At 42.1% G+C, this 18,201-nt stretch overlaps 1 protein-coding gene across 1 annotated transcript in view; it reads right to left on the reverse strand.

The window, feature by feature from the left end:
- Window positions 1-17,281, reverse strand: part of fhod3b (formin homology 2 domain containing 3b) — an 87,111-nt gene extending 69,830 nt beyond the window's left edge. Inside the window, 3 exon segments of the mRNA XM_083989090.1 lie at window positions 4,484-4,548; window positions 10,776-10,882; window positions 16,812-17,281. Of these exon segments, the coding sequence (XP_083845216.1) occupies window positions 4,484-4,548; window positions 10,776-10,882; window positions 16,812-16,976 (337 nt within the window). The 5' untranslated portion in view covers window positions 16,977-17,281.
- Window positions 17,282-18,201: the final 920 nt, after the last annotated feature.

An 18,201-nucleotide genomic window follows, 5' to 3' on the forward strand; every position in this document is an offset into this window, starting at 1 on the left:
CCATTCGCAACCGTCATATGGACATGCAGTGCAGCACGGAGCCCCGCTGTAACTCAGAGAAGGCACGGAGAACTTCTCCAAGCCCTTAGTCGACATGAGGGTGAGTAGATAATGAGTGAAATTAGAATTTTGGGTGAACTATCCCTTTAACATAAGCGTGACACAAAAAACTGTATGAACAGATTTTTTATATTCTCCCTGAATTAATTTTAGCTGATGCAGAGACCTGGACACGGCCCATAAACTTGGGTGTAATTAACGAGCGTAATGACTGCAATTGTTTTTATGTATGCTCACAAAAGTGCAGATGGCTTAGTAGTACATATCTGGCAGAGTGTGTGGAAAAGACACTGTGGTTGGAGGAACCACAATAACCTGCAGGTGATGTTACTGTATCATCCCACTCCAACACTGAGCACCAATTAGATAAACATGCTTCGGAAAGCCCACGTTTGTGACTGTGTGTATTTCAATACAGCGCCTTATCTTCTGACATGATTCACAGAGGGACAAGCATAGAGAATTTACAGCTCATCGTCTTCCACTCGAACAGCCACAGAGTTGTCAGCTGTCAACCTGACGATCAAAACTACCAATTTGGCAAAATTATAGCACGAAAAGAGGAACACAAGTCAACAGTGGTCACAATGAATCATGCCCCGAGCCTGGATTATAAGAAGTTGTAAAAGACCAGATAATCCACCAAGAATGTGCCACCTCTGATTACAGCTGTCACTCCTCAGCTGGGATCAATGTGTTGACAGATGAACCTGCTCTTAAAGGGGAATACCGACAAAATTTCAGCTTCCAAATATATGATTTTTACATTTGTGAGTAATTACTACGTGCTGTAAACCAAAAAAAAAAAAAAAAAAGTTTGCACTACCCACTAATCTGTTATGTGTAACTGCTGGCTCCACATAAAATGATTTGAATGACTGGAACAGCAACAGACTTCAAGATGATTTTCAGAGCATAAAGGGGAATTTTCTGGATTGAACTTGATAGATTTGCCACATCAAATGCTACTCTAATACTGTATGAATGTCATTAATTGCAGCTTCTGACTGTCCATCTGTATAAACTCTACAAAAGCTTGCTTGGAGTCTGAAACTGCAGATGATACAAAACATGCAACATTTGTTCATTCTTAACTTGGTACTGTATCTCTGTTTGAACATCATGCAGTTCACACTGTAGCCTCTCTCCATGTCTTCAAACCCTCTGATGCCATCACATGACGGCAACCCTGGCCACCTCAGAAAACAGAAAGGCGCATATAAAGAGGACCTACTGTCCTTGTAGACACCAGTAAAATGAGCACAAGGCGGCTTTAATCAAGCCCTCGCTACCACATCTAGTCTGCCGACAACAATAACAGCTCAACAGTATAAACAGACTGTGGCCAATGCTGACACGCAGAGAGGGGACCAGTTGAGTTTATTTCCTACATCCCCAGGCTGCTGGTCAAACAAATAAACAAGAGATCAGCCATCACCACTACTGGTTATGTAGTGACAAAAACACATCCTTTCAAAAGTCATTTTTCTTTGCCCTGAGAGGATTCATCGTGTTATACTGTGTCACAGAGTTACACTGATACAGTGGCACATACTGTATCTATTACATGTGCATTTCATCACATCTGTCCTCCGGGAGCACTGATTTTTGAGGTCATACTGGAAGCCACAAAGGAAAAAAATGAAGGCTTCATTTAAAGGTTAGCGGTTATAAAACAGGTCAAATTAATGAGGCCACATTCTGTGCAGAACACCCATAGATAAAGCTTTGTGTTTGTCGCTGACAGGCAGTTTTAGTGCACACACACACAAAAAAAAGAAGAAGCCTGGACTGCCTCACTGTGTGATTACAACAAATCGCCGTGCCAGAGGTGGAACGGTAAAAAGCAGTTTAATAAACCATTAGCTCTTTGGGCGAGCACTTCCCTTCCTCCACTGACTTTGCTGTAAAGATTTCCGCCTGGACCGCGCAGAGCCATATGTGTGTGAGGGCTAATGACTATGATTAGGGAAGCCTGGATTAGGTCTCGCTGTGGTTCACGACACATGCACGCTGGCACACACACACACACACACACACACTCAAAGTTGTGTAAATTTGAAGGAAACCAAAAAAGCCAGATAACCTAAACAAAGCTATGTACTACTGAATTAAAACTTGAAATACACACAATGGCTTGTCCACAAAACACTGCTAAATGACACAGATTACATATACGACTGTAACCAGCTCATCACTCATTCTCATGGAAGGGCCCTCTGGGATAAACAAAATATCAACAACGTGGGTGTGCTCGCTTCGCACTCGATCTGTGAGCGAGGACACATTTAAAATGGGATTTTTTTTTTTTTTTAGCCCAACTCTAAACTGCTCATATCCAAACAGCGCTGTTTAAAGTGTCCTTTGACCTGTAGTGAACACAAGAGTGGCGCCATTAGTTCAAGTCTGTCACATTTAAACAAAAGGAGCATTTCTTAAAGATTTCCAGAGATCCAAAAATCACAGTGTTGAAGCCATTCTGATGCCTCCGTACATTATGTACTGGCCATTCACCAAAGGCAATTTTTGTGAGAGAGTGTAGCTTTTTCTTTTCTTTTTTCTTTTTTTACATTGCATAACATCTCTCATTACAGAATAACAACGTGTGTGAGTGTGAGAGTATAAGGGGGCTTGTCTTTGGGAACTTCGTGAACTGACAGCAGGGAAACACTCAGCCCCCCTAATACCCAGCCACTGCAAGCCTTAAGAATACCATGCCATTTGTCTGTGGAAGACTAACGAATTATCTCCTGTGTGGAGCAGGAAAATCACCCAGTAATTCTGCACTCATGGGGCTACAAGGTAAGCCCTCTAGTCAGATAAAATTAGGCTCAAATGTCTGGACAAGTTACAGTAACAGTGACCACCTCGCTTAGAGGAAATAAATCAGCAAGCCACGCGGGCAGTCTCTGAGGGAGACTAGAGAAGGGCAACAGGTGGCTGTCAACTTAGAGAGAGAGAGGGTCATCATCCACTTAGAGAGGAGCAGCAAGGATGTCTGCCACCCCCACCCCACTCCACCCTCCCTAAGCTAAGTCAAGCACCAGCAGGAGGAGAGTATGAGGTGAAGCCGGTTCACAGTAGTGTGTGGACAAGCTTCAGCCAAATAAACACAAGCACAGCCATGTTCATGACATTACCTGTTACATCAGGCAACAACTGCAAATGTCTTTTGGCAGCCAGGTGTCGTAAAATCAGGGGAAAAATCACCAAACAATATTATTAAGAGTGGCAGTTCCACAGTGTTTGAAAGAACCTGCTTATATAACACATGATGGGTTTAATGTATCAGTTACACAATTATAGTGTCAAGAGCATCAAAGGGAAATCCTCCTTTATAATCAACATGTGCAAACTAGACCACATAAGGTTCAAGCAAAAGCCGTCTCATTTCTCGTGCGTCTCACCAAAAGTGGAGCTGTCGTGACAGAACAATCTCAATAAAAGATCCACTGGAGTTTTCAAGCCTTTCCATGACACGTCACGTATCAGTAGGTAGAATAAATAACCAGAGACAAATATCAGAGATAGTTCTCAGATCACAGCGACTCCATTCAAATGAAAAATGTCTGGGTCTTTGGTTGTCTTCTACTGCACAAGAGGGGAAAAAAAAAAAAACGAGCAAATTTAAAATCTGACAATTTACAACCTAATAGCTTTTCCATGCAGTGGGTTATTTTTGCACTTGAAGCCTGTAAAGGAGGCAGCGTGTGTCTTTGTGTGAGAATGTGTGCTTCTCCACATCCTGCTACTGAGCTACAGTGGCTTTTGTTAAGATTCCCTTTAAGTCTCAGGCAAATGGCTTTATGAGGGCTCCTGTCCGTTCCTTACATTTTACATGCATTAAACAAGTCAACAGAATAATTAACACCTATTTACCAGTTGCAGAAATTTGTGTGGAAATTAAGCCTTTAAGTTGGGAACTTGAGCCAAAAACTGACAGAGCGCATAACACTTAGTAAAAACTCAGACTGTCAGCGTCCTCGGTTTTAATCGAAGGCCAGCCTCTGATAAGCGTACGGTGTGTATATGTGAGTGCCTGCACGCGTGCCACGTGCATACATGTTTGCATATGTTTTCACTCAGCTCTTTGTGCTAGTTCCCCCACATTACTCAAAGACACCAGGAAGCCTAATAAAACAAAGTGACAGAACACAGTAACTCATAAAATGTTTTCAGTCTCTGCTCAGTGCCAGTGCTCATGTTTGAATGTTGTTGAAACGCTGTTAATTCTCACTCAAATTAAGATTCTAGGCGATTTCCCAAAATTGCCACTGTGCAAGTTCAACAAAAACCTTACTTTAAATAATCCACTGGTAATATATGCAATTAAACCCCACTGGCGATATACACTGAGGAAGACAAACTGACCAGCATACAGTAAAATGTGACAAACCTGTCTAAAGTATCGTTCATTACTCACCGATGCAGGCGTGAACTCTGACTGATAGCTGTGTTCGAAGAATAACGCTGTGTTTCTTGCCTCTCCTGTAAAGGAAATAAAAAAAGACAAATAGAAAGAGAGATGTTATATGGACCTGTTATTTGTGTGTGTCTGTGTGTGCATAGATGCTTTTGTGCGTTTGTATAGGGGTAGCGCACCCACACACACCCACACACACACACACACACACACACACACACACACACACACACACACACACACACACACACACACACACACACACACACACACACGTACACACAACTGTATCTAGATAAAGAAACAGAATGTCTCTCTGAATCTAAGGCAGCCATCAATATGCCAGAGGCAGACAAGTGCTGACAGGAAAATTTTGTTGAGTGGCTACTGCGCAAAGGTGCAAAATGATCCTCAAGCTAAATTCTGTTTCAACAAATTGCACCTTTCATTTTCACCAGAACCCTTCGATGTTTGTGGTTTGAGCACAGCAGGGAACAGGTTGCAGGGGGAGAAGGTCTCCATAGGTGAAAATGAAGGATGGAAAGCAAGTCAGAGGTCAACTCCTCCCCCTGTATTAATGGAGATACGCCAAGACCCTATCACCATCCTGTCAACTGCTTACAATGTCTGAATGACAATCCCAAACAAAGGCGGCAACAATGCACCTCAGTTCTATTCAATTGTGAAAGTGAATGTGAGAGCAGTGTAGTTTGTAGTCATACAAAGGATAATTTGCCTACTTAGAAGTTCAGCCTCTAAAGTGTATTACGACTGAAGTCTGACATATTTGCTGTTTTAAAAGATATGGAAAATAGTGTCAACAAATCCCACGAAAAGACCAAAACCAACAACGTATTAGTGGGTATTTACGTCAGCAGAACAGCGTATGTGGGCCTGACCCAAAATAAACGACATGGTAAAGAAGAAACTAGTCATCTAGTGCAACAGTCTGGCTCCCTGATGTGTTTTTAATAGTTTTGTGTGTTGTGTGTATATATCTTATCAGCCAGTCATAATGAAACATCTCTGTCTGTGTTTGCCTCCCAAAAAGTAAACAAACCTATAACATTAGGGAAAGAATGATGACTCTGATTTAGTTTTTAATGTCATCTTAATGAATTCGACAGAGAGGGGGACATTTCAATCCTCTGTGTTGAATCTTGGTGCGGGGCGGGGGGGGGACCGCCCGCTTGTTTACAGATTGTGCCTTTTTCCTCCCTGCTAGCTAAAGAAGCATACAAACAAACCCAGTAGACACAACTGTGAACAAGAGCCCAGCAGGTAGAGTTGCGCAAGCCCCCCTCACTCCCCCCAAAACAGGCTTTTATGCCGCCTGCACAAAGGCTGGGCGATTGTTCAGACTGGCCCAGTGCCAGCAACAGACTGTCACTGTCAGTGACAATCAGGCAGCAGTGGCTCTGATAGAGAGAGTAAAAGCCTATCAGCACAGACGGCAGATCACACTACAGCTTCGCTATTAACAAGCAGCATTACTACGTTACTGCGGACGTAATGACACCCCCCCCCCCCCCACCGACCAGTCAGTGGGAGACTGTGCTGACATGCTCGCAAGCAGATTACATGGCAGGGGGAACGTCTGTGTTTGCTCACTCTTTATCAAATTTAATATCCAGCAACAAGCAGAGGTGACACAGGAGCAACATCTGTCATCATGGACCTTCGGTGGTGAGATGAGACGGCAAACAGGAACTTAATCCCCTGTGATGCTGTTGAAGCGAACGGGTAACCAGAGCCATTTTGTCACGAACGTCTGCTTTCTCTCCGCTTCGCTGCAACAGTATCCCTGTGCTTAACCGAGACCTGAGGCTACGCAGGCCAAACGTGCTCATTATCAAATTAAACAAACTTGCATGGAATATACGTGAGGTTTTCAGACCCCCCTCTTGACCAATTAAACATGAAGATTGGACACACCCACAGACAGTGTTTAAGGTGGAGCCCAAACTTATAGAAATAACCATAAGTGTAAAGAATGTCGGCCAAATAACAAATTGGCTACATACTGGGATATAATACCTACTGGATTCCTCGCTCCTCTTTTGGTCTTGTGTTGTTGTGTGCCAGAATGTTGTGGTTTCTTCCACAGTGGTGGTACTGTATAATCAACTTCAACCAAGCTCCTATTAAATCTGATTCATCATGTGAAACATCATGCTTCTGAAATACCTCTGTTGCTATCATTTGAATAACCATGACTATTTTTTAATAATATTGTGAATTGAATGAACTTGGCCATTACTTTAAACAATTACCACTAACTTGCATCTTACTTCCTGAGCATTAGCCAAGGCAACTGGTCAGAATTAGACTGCTTTATAGAAAATTAAACGAAAACATATGGGGCATTATTATTCAGTCTGTACTGTATGTGGTGAGGAATGGACAATAAACCTTGTATCAATAGTATGAATCTGATATTTATCACCAACACTTTGCCTATCAAATGTTACATATAGGAATGCAGCTGTGGGCACTTTACAACTGTACCTGCCAATTATTATACCCCACATTATTTTGTTGTACAGCGCTCTCATAAAACTCTGTCTTAATCCTAATACCCAGAGCAGCAGCAACTGGACCAGTGGACGGCTGCCAGCTCCATCCTCCCTGGCTTTATCTAAGGCAGCATTACTGGCCCTGTTTATAAAACAACACAAAATGTGTACCCACAGAGAGTGAGCACACATACTTGGACTACAGTAAAGCCAGTACTTCCCCTTGAAGACCAATTAATGCCAGACAAGAAGGCCCCACAGAGGCCTATACTGACTCAGCACTTATTGGTGAGCACCCCAGTGGAAGGACCCGCAGCACCCGAGTGAGCCAGGTGGGGTAAAGAGGCTGAAGACTGAGGCTGAGACTATCTCCAGGGTTGATTTCCCTCCGAGCGGCTGCTTCACTAACCATTGACCAGGTCTCACACAAAACCAAACACACACACACTGAACAATCAGCGAGCTGTTCTATTCTGTTAATAATACCCTTAAACTGCTCTGCAAACACAGAGGGGACAACTGGTGTTTTATTTCCCCCCTTGAAGTTTAAGCTGTGCCGTGTTTGACAATTCCTCTGGTTCTTTTCAAATGTGCTTTTTTCTCCTCAAATGAAAATCTTGTGTGCTGTGAGAGTCTGAGACACGATGTCCAAGTAGGTCAGAAAAAAATGAAAATAATGAAAGCGGAGCTGTCCAACAAGAGATGAAAGGATACGATGAGAAACTCTGAATATTTGAGGCCTACGGAGCAAGAACAGTTGGTTTTTAATATGCTTGACTTCTAACTTGTTGTCGAACACATCAAGAACACTCAATAAAACCAAGAAAGGCATGTTCAGCACAAAAATCACTGGCTTATGAATGTGCATTGTGTGCAACGGGGCAGCGAAATGTAAAAAAGTGTCTTATTCAGTGCTGTGTGTCAGCTGCACATTTCACATGCTTAATCAATTAGGTGGTAGGTCAATAACAGCAATTCAGGTTATCTTCAAAAGACAAGCCAGGAAATATGTCCTTGAAGACTTACTTTACGCATCATCTGTCAATCACTGTCTCATATTTGAGAAAAAAAACAACAACATGCCTGACACATGAGTCCTCACATGAGTTCAATATAAAAATTTTCCAACAACATCAGAAGCAAAGTCCTCTGAAATGCTCCAAAAGAGCTCCCGCTCTTCAATCCATGTAATCCGCAAAAATATTCAAGGGCTATAAATGTCTGTAAGCACATGTCAGGCCATCTGATCCTAACTATGCCCCCCCATGCTCCATCTCGGCTTAGGGCTTCAAATGCAGGAAATTGTGTGTATGGGGTCAATCAATCTATCACAGCTAGAAACCTGAGTGACACACTGACTATACTTAAAACTGTGCAGATATGTCTGAGCACATGTTTAGGGTGTATGGTCAGTTTATTACCTGAAGGGAGACTGTATCAGAGATGGGACAGGGGATTTATGAGTCACAATCCCCTATAGCCGAGCTTCATAACACAGTGTGGAAGTGATTATGGCCCTTAAGCTCCTGTGACATGGATATCTCCTGGCTCTGCAGCGCTCTGTCAGAGGATCATACTTTAATCTGATTGTAAAGACACTAGGTATGACACAGGCGCCTCAGGAATGTAACCTGTCATTAATATCAATTACAGATGGATTCAATGGCCAGTGATCAGGAGAGCTCAGGCACTCTGGTAGTATACAGTATGAGTACCAGTCCAATTCTCTTTTCAAAGGGAACGTGGCTGGGCTGAAAGTGAAAATAATGAAACCACCATGAAGCTTGTTAACTGGAGTTGGAGTGTAGGGGTGTTACTTTGACATCAACTTGTAAAATTCTGAAAAACACAGGGAAATTTGATAATTATTTTCAGTAGGTCAAATGTTTTGGAGTTGGAGTCTGCTGTTGACAGATCTTACGCAGTAAAAGGAGAGTGAAAACAAAAAAATAAAAAATGGAGCAAGTAAAGGTGAAACGCCTCGTCAGACCTTTTATTAGTTCAATAATCTTCAAATCAACAACACCAAGCATTTGTCAGGACGTAATCAGCACGCCCGAACTGCCCTATTTTTACAAAATAATTGGCTAACCACCTTCACCTCCAGCCTCCTCAGACAACACTGTGTGGGTTTAATGACACACATCCATACCAGCTCGTGCCAGCTGGCACCACGCAGGCCCTGGCAGGCTCGCTCTCCGACGAGAGAAGAAGTGGACCACTTTAACCTCACAGCTCTCAATTGCCTCCCATAAGCTCCTAACAATTTCAGATGGAACTGGGAAAGGACAGCTTACTCAACGTCCAATAGAAACACCAAGCCAGAGAGCAGCTTATGAATTCCAAGTTAGACAAATAAATCCATACAAGTTTGTGGTCCAGCCAACCAGGAACTCTCATGCCAACCTTTGGTTTGTGATCATCTAAAGTGGGCGGCACATGAATGATACATCAACATACTCCACAGTACATGAAAAAACATATGGAGTCAATAAAGTAACTGGCCTAAGAAAGTGTATGAAACTGAAATGAAACTAACACAATTATAAACCTTTCTCTTCTTCATCCAGGTCTGAGAGTTATGTCAAAACCAAGTCTAGTTTAACTTGACATTACAGGGGTAACAATGCAGCTGAATTAAAAAGATGAGGGCTGTATGGTACAATTGTAGTTTGGCCACCTCTAATGAGAGCACTGAGGTAACATTCAGTGGAGATGAGGGAGATTACTCATGAGACGTGTGTACACTTCCTAAGTGGTTTAGATGACATCACTGCTGCCACTCGGCCAGGCAGGCCAGGTATTTGAAGGGATGTGGGAGGATGAATGCCAAGCAGGAAACACTGAGAGAATTAGTTTGTTACCAAAGTGGCTTGAATATGACTCTTGAACTGATAAAATTATATCAAACACAGACAAAATAATCTGTCCTGAATTAGTGAGACAGTTGAGACATTTGTTGACCAATTTACAGCAAAATTACTGAAAATAGGATTTTCATTTTGATTAAAATTTTAATTTGATCTTTTTACTCTATATTCCTCCTCTCCTCAGTGGGGTAAAGCTCATCCCCTCTGCTCTCCAACAAACCAAACCAGGGCAGGTGAGCTCAATCAGCTGAGGCCCAGAAAAGGGATTATTCCACTAAATCATCTTTGAACAAAATGGGTGCCATTACCATTCAAATTGCTGTAATAGAATCAAATGTGCCAAAGGAATATAGCAAGTACAATGTGAATACATTTCCTCACGGCCAAGGATTTAAGACTGTATCTTTTCCCTCTTATCTTGCCTGGATTTATATGTCTCTTTCTCTCTCCAAAAACACAAATCACATTGTTCTGATTATGTCTGACTGTTAAAGCAGATAAATATTTGGGATGTTTTTACAAGCCAGATTGTTGTAATCAAAAACTTTCAAGTCACTTACTCTTGAATAATACAACTTTATTTCTGGTTCACAGCATCTAATTTGACCACAACAGTTTGAACAGCCTTTTTCTGGGGCCCAGCGAGTATCCACCTGCCAGACAGTGCTAGTCACTCCTGTGTTTTCAGCTGCTCTGGCATCAGTCCCAGCTGCACCTTTTGATGTACAAAGAGTGTATGACCAACTTTTTAAAGGAGTAATTTAAATTTATTTCATCTTTTAACTTCAGTGAAGTAATGGAGATCATTTTATTTCAGCATGTTGTGTACACATAATAGCTTTTTAAGTTCAGCAATAGTGAGGAGGACAAAGAGAGAAACAGAGACGCAGGTGATGGCTTTCTTACCCTCCTTCCTCTTGAAATCCCTCCAGCTCATCCCTCTGCTCTGCCAGGGTAGACTCCAAGTCCAGGTAGCTTCCATTATGGGACAGCTGAAGGGCGCAGTCATCAGGCTAAACAAAGAGAGGACACAGTGAAGCAATGATTAGTCTTTAACACTCATCAAGTATGTACAAATGGTTGAACAGAAAGAAGCTAGGAGATGTTTCTGGTCATTTTGGAGGCCCTCGTGTTTACAAAACATAACAACTTTGCTCTATTTTGGCTCAATTGCAGACTGCATTGTGTCTTTTAGGGATTATGTTTATGGCCACATCAGACCATAGAAAGTTATTTTATCAACTCCTGTCAGCGATCTACAATGACAAGCTGTGCATGTTTGGAGAGAAGTCATACAGATTTGGAGCAGAGCTTGGCTGTCTGGTGTCTCTTATCTCCCTGCCCTCCTTGTCTGATAAACAGTCATCACATGTGATGATTTTGCAGAGGAGGTATGATTTGTCTGGTCTTGAATGGCTGTCATTGGCTGACTACGGTCAAGGAGCTGAAGAATGATCCTGTCTGTTCACTTGTCTGGTTGACCTCCAAATTGGAGATATTAGCCTATTTATATTCTGGGTCTGTCAGCTCTGCAGGACAACGGCTCCAACAGTGAAGGGGAGGACAGAAAAACAAATACCATTGCAGGAGGGCAAACATATGACTTAAGTGGAGAGAGCGGCACTGCTCTGCTCCATCAACAGTCAGGGTGTGTAAAACAACAACATACTGTACTGCACAGTCCACAAATATACTGAACCCAATAAATTATCGTCTCTTGCTACAGTAGACCATTTTGAAGCTTTGTAGCGTGGCAAAGATCTCTATATGCAACTATTCTGTATTTATCACTATTTCTCTAAAATCAGCAGCCTGCAAACTTTTCACCTCTTATGCAAACATATAGTATAGTGTGTAACTTTTTAAATTGTGTGTTTCTCAAATTATTATCATTGCCAGTGCTGATGCAGTTCAATTTCCTGTACCATATGACAGTAACTTAATTGAATGTGAAGGAAAAAAGGCTGGAAAAGACATTACGAGTCTGATGGCTTTGATCTGTTCAGCCACTCTGTTTGTATTGCTGTGCAACAGCACACAAGGACTGTGTCATATTTGAAAGCTGAAACAAAACATGTGGTTGGTAAGGACAACTCTCACTGTCTCTTCAACTTTCTCTCTCTCTGACTGATGTGCCTTGTTGGCACTAAATGCATGGCAAACCAGAAGAATATTGGTAATATAATAGTTGTAGAGACACATGAGGCCAATGTGGTAAACAAATGACAAAAACTTTAATTGCTGAAGAAATCCTATTGTGTTCTGAGACAGTGACAAGTCTCATTTAAGGTTGTTGTTGATGTTCTTACAGTGGGGGACAGAGAGATTAAAAGAGACAGAGATAGAGTGAGAGAGAAAGAAAAGGAAGGCAGGTAGACAGAACAGAAGCCAAACAAACAAAGCTGTACTGTACACAGACAGAGGAGGGAGGCAAGTGCTTCTCCAGATTACAGCACAGATTTTGGACTGACAGGAAATCCAGACATAAGGACCAGAGTTAGGCCCACTATTTTTATGCCTATGAACTGACATGCCTTTGGAAATAATGGATGTTACAGTAACCTGAAATGTAGCATGAAGGAGAAGACACACTAAATCATATATACTGACCTGTGGTTAGGATCTATAACCTGTGAAATATTTAAGTAAGGAAAAATGTCAACATTGACTGATTTTTCCCATCTTTACACCAGCAAACTACCTGAGGTAGATTGTGAGTTAAAATATGCTCCTTCTCTGTTTATTTGTAAGAAATGCTGTTGCTGCTCATGTTACCAGAAAATATACAATTTACAACCCCAAGAACATTTTGTAAATGTGAAAGCTTCCATGACCTGGGTACAAAGCTGTCAGTCTGATTACCTGCTTTTTTTCGTTGAGTTCTGTTTATTATTTCAGCATTGTTTTACTCTTTGGAGATTTTAAAGCTCTTTAAATTATATTTGAAGTAGTATTGAAGTTCATGGATATGATGAAAGAGCAACTTTACTCTATGTTCTGTATCACAACTTGAAATAGACAAGACATTGGGCTGCATTTCCAGCTCTAACCAGTAATTAGCTAACTGTGAAACCAAGAAATGCATTTCACCATACAAGGCTTTGACTCATAGACCAAAAGCAAAAGAGAAGGCAGAAAAGTCTTAGTGAAGTCTGCCCATTCATAAACTCCCATTGGTGCATCCATCTACTGATTCATGTGTCTTTGCATCCATCCTCTAACACGTATTACCTCAGGTTGTCATTATATAATCAAACTGGATTACTGATTACATGTCTTTGCCATGTATAACCAGGCCAGGTTGATGTACATAAATGGCCCTTAATCCAGGAACAGTGTTACCAGATTAGCAGTGGCAGTCTTCCTTAACTGTCCCCCGCCCAGGACTTGAACCCAGGGTGGCTCTGTGATGGCCAAGTCCAGCGAAGTAACCATAAGTGCTCTGCTCACACACTGAGGTCTGGCCTCTCCCTTAAACCACCATACTGTGGTCCACTGACCAGGGAGGCAGTTAAGGCAGAAAGGACTAAAAATAAACACCATGCAATTTCCAATTTAAAACTGCTATCTCACTCCAAATGTCTTTGTCTTCCACAAAGGAAAGACATCTGCAATGAGATAGCACATAGATCTTGCCCATTTGAAACTCATAATAACCTAATAAGAACAACAACACTGTCTTGTGCATGGTTTTGTGAAAATGTTAACCCCGTGTTAGCAAATCTACAACTGCACCGGACTCCAAATCAAACAAGAGGAATTACAATAAGCCACTTTAAAAGCCTGATGTTTGTTTGATAAAGGTGAGGATGGTATTTGTGGTGTTTCTCTGAAGGCAAGTAATCTAAAACACATTAAAACACACTTGATGCATGAAAGAGAAACCACAACAGTAATCTTAAATTCCTGTCAAGCATGTAGAGGATGAGTCTATCCACAGATGCTGCATTCTTCTGCAAGGAGCTCTCTGCTGAGAAAAAACTCTCCAAAATGCAGAGACCGGCAAAACCTCAACTCTGCATAACAATGTGTAAAAGAATTCAAAGGAGCTCTGACAGGCATGGATGAGGAACCTGTATTTTACAGCATTTAACATAACTTCTCATTATAGGAGTCTGTAATTTCTTAAGAAAAAATGCAGGAAAACAACCGGCCCAAAAATTGAAATTGGTAAAGTGAGAGTCCATTCTCCAAGACTTAGCCACATTTTCCCTCCCTTGATTTGTGCTTTGCAAACTGCAGCAAGGCCTCAAGGCCACCGAGACACAAACTACAAAGCACTGACAGAGAAGAGAGCACACGAAGGACTACCAATTGATTTGTGCTGACAAAAAAACTGTAGATTTGGAATAATACCAACAGATTCTGAACAGTTTGCACGTTACGTCATCTGAAAAGGACAATGTATTATTCATGACTAAATCAAATGGCTGAGTCAGGTAGTGGGTGCCTTGTTATAAAAGATGCTGCAGTTCTGTACGGATGAATAATGGTCTCTTTATCATAAAGAGGTGTTTACATTTCTATGCACGGTTTCAGAATAATCAACAGTACTATTACAATAACACATTACATGGTGGGATGGCATTTTCAAAAAGGTCAGAGGATGAAAAAGTGATACTGATCTCTGCCTGCTACCCTGACAAAGCTGTTGTTGCTACACAACACATGTATACTGTGACTCTTTATGGCTATCAAATCAAAGCTCTGCATAATGGCTTTTGCTTCCTAAAACCGACAGTTATTCCTAATTGATGTTTGAGTCGGTACAGTAGTGCAGCCAAGGCACCAACCCATGTACAACTCAATCCAACACACACATCAAGTATAAACAACAACCACACAAAAACACATATCCACAGGAACAGATCCTCCCTCTTGAGACTGCAGACTGAAACTGACAGGAACAGCCCAGGATACCGCATATGCAAGCTGTTCTGATTCCCTCGGCACCATGTGTTAGCAGTGTGCTATTTATACCCAATTGACCTGCACCATAGAGACAGAACTCAAAGACAACAGGTCTGTTGTCAAAGATCTTAAGAGGGTCATACCAAAGTCCCTTCTTGGAACTTTTGGGGGGGTTGATTCAGAGACCTTGTTGCTTAAACATGGTGACACAGTCTTTTCATCCACCTGATTGTTATTCTTCTTTCTCCTTCATTACAAGCACAAGCGTTGCTCCCTCAAGTTATTGCTAACCACTAATGCCCATGTGACCAAATCTCACTAACCAGGCAGTGCGAAGCCTACCGCTGGTACTCCCTCTCTGTCTAGTTTGTGGTCCAGCTGGCCTACTGCTAAACTGAGACCAGTCGACTGTGCAAAGTACATCAGCTCTTTGTTTGTGTTTTTAATTCTACCCGCTTCCCTCTCCTCTCTCAAACAGTGGAAAGTGTTCCCATCCCATCCTGCTGGTCAGGCTGAGTGGGCTGCAGAATGAGAGCCAGGCTTGTGGTGATCCACAGCATCCTGAGGCTTCCATGACTTATCTTACCAACTCTACTCAAACAAGATGGAGTACCACTGATCTGACAGAATGAAGAAAGACCCAAATTAACTTTCTATTTACGCGACTTCCTGACCAGACTAAGAAGAATGCTCAATAAAAGGCTCAACCTCAGATGCTGTGGCCCCTTTGCTGTTTAAATTCAAGGGTCAGTAGATGAGGCCTTTTGGAGATGTGTTTGGTTGCACATGGTCTAATCAGAAGAGTGATGCAAGCATATCTCAACAGCATTCAGAGGTCTCCAAAAAAAAAAAAAAAACTCAAAATGGTTTTACATTTTCATTATTTGTCACTGGCTTTCTTTAGGGAAACTTAAACTGGGCAATTACACCGTACCAAAGAGGAACACTCAGTTATTTTGAGCTGCTTAACTGCTGTGCAGTTGTGGATCTTGAGAAGGCCAACTTCTGCAACCAAAACAATGAGTACTGTTTTACCTTCCCAGAGAGCTAGGAATAAATGAAGATGGGCGTGATGCAGCTTACCAAATACAACAGTGTGGAGGCAGAGCAAAATGCATTCTGCCTTTGACCAAGGAAATAACTAAATTATGCTGAAAAGATGAAGATGTGAAAACACAAAAATATGTTTAAAAAATTGTCTTGATAGTTTAAAAATACATGAAAAGTCATGAGATCAGGTGGCTTCCAATGCAAATCCCCAGATCTAGGACAACCCAGGTCAGGAATTACCCTCTTCCATCTCTCAGCAACTGCCCAGCTGGTCATTTGCCCCCACCTACTCTAATTGGGGCTGTGACAATAGCAGAAATGGTTTCCTACGTGGACTTCATGCCTTCAAAATTGACATCATTGATGCAAATGTGAAGTAGGCTTAGTATTTTTCTTCAGTTATTTCATAGTTAAGACAAGCATAATCCAACCAAAATTGAGGACAGATTACATTTTGCAGTGAAACAAACAATCATTAGTAATATCTTCAGTGTACCATTTATAATCATTTGTTTGCTACGTTTCTCTCACACTAAATACCAAAACTTTTCCAGATTTTGAAAGGTCACCTAAAGTCAAGATGATGAATATAAAGCATGTTCAACAGAAAGGGGATTAGTGTTGTGGTTTAGGTAAACATTAACAAATGCCTGCCTCTCCTCAGTCAAATAATGGCTGCCTACTTCAGCCTAATATCACCTAAACACCAAACACCTATAGGCCTAATATACTGACAATGTGCATGCAGCAAACTGTTAGATAGATGTGTTGATGCTGCATCAGCATCCCACAGCCTATCAGCAAACTCCTTCAAGTCACTGAGTCAATCCATGGTTCATTAGGTTTGTTTGCTGGTAACCCCATCAACATGTTCAAGCTAATTATTAATTTAGATTCTTTAAGGGGTAGACTATTCACCAAAACCATTGAAAACGCACATGAACAAAAGCAGAAATCAAGAAACTAGAGAGGTCTGCATACCTTCTGTGGGGCTTTTAGCAGCCGGTGGACTCCAGCAATCTGATTTATCAGAGGAATATCTTCCCTGAATGTGTAGAGAGGTGGTCTGGTGGGCTCAGGGAAATTGGTGCTGTTAAATGGATCAGTATCATCTAAGAACTGCACCCTGCATATTAACGTAGCCATGATGTATCCATGCAAGGCTATTTTGGATGATCAAAATAGTGGATGCGACACGGCAGCCTGTGACAGACGCGCAAAAAACCCTCCCGGCCAGAGAACTACCGGCAGGTCTTCTGCAGTAGCAAAATCCTGCACCCTCTGTTATCCTAGGACCTTCTCCATTCGCTTCACGCAGCTCGGAGGACGCAGGACAGTGTACACAAGAGTCCCAAAAGTAAAGATCCAGGGTACCTCCTTCAGAGATACGGTTTGTCAGAGCGGTGTGGGTATGAGCGGGGCGGCAGTATCCAAGGGCATTGCGGGCGCTTGAGGTGCTGAGGCAGACTGCGGACGGGACTGCTACACTTGGCGCCTGGTCTGTGAGAGCGATGGGAAGCGGCTCCCTCCTCAAGCACAAACTCTGCCAGGGGGACACACAGCAGCCAGACCTCAGCCGGCCGCCGCAGCTCGAATTACAGGCGCAATGTCGGCCTCCAGCGGCGAGAGAGAAACGTACAGGGCGAAAAAACTGCACTGCACTGCACTTCAGCTTGCAGCGTCTCAAGCAGTGACGCGTGTTAAACACATCAACAAACACACCTTAGGATTGAAACTGTCGATGGCAGATACACAAACAGCCAGTATGGATAGACAAGCTGAAAACAGATGTTTTTCGGAGGTGTTTTTGAGAACAACACACCCAGCAGGGGAGACCGGGGATGGTTGTAACACTCTCAGCTCCCATAACATGCAGTGTTCATGGTAGGGCTCCCAAATTTTGACATAAAAAGTCCCCTCATTTGTTCTCTACTAATAGCAATGCCTTAAACTTCTCAAACTATATCACATAATTCACTATTTGATGTCAAATGCAAGGAGTGCCACTGTTACAACACAACCAAAAACTAAAACAAAAACTAAAAACTGAGACCAAACCAAAAGAACATGCACCTACGTAAGTTTATTGTGCATGTTCCAACACTAAAGCATCTTTCTGTGGTTCAGTATGAACAAAGAGAACTAATCACTGATGGCTAAATGAAGAACAGTGACAGTGGTGTGTATCCTAATATTAGAAAGCTGTCTTAAAGAACATCTTCCGATAATACCAGTGAATGGTGAACATGTATGAATGTAAACCTTCAGCAGGAAGTCAGAAGCAGCTCTTAGTCCATGTACAATTCCAGGAAAGATGGTGACACTTACAGTAATGGCACTTAATAAAACAACAAAGATAAAAGGTGTTACA

The sequence above is a fragment of the Trachurus trachurus genome (assembly GCF_905171665.1).
Source record: "Trachurus trachurus genome assembly, chromosome: 16".
In the NCBI taxonomy this organism is placed as follows: Eukaryota; Metazoa; Chordata; class Actinopteri; order Carangiformes; family Carangidae; genus Trachurus; species Trachurus trachurus.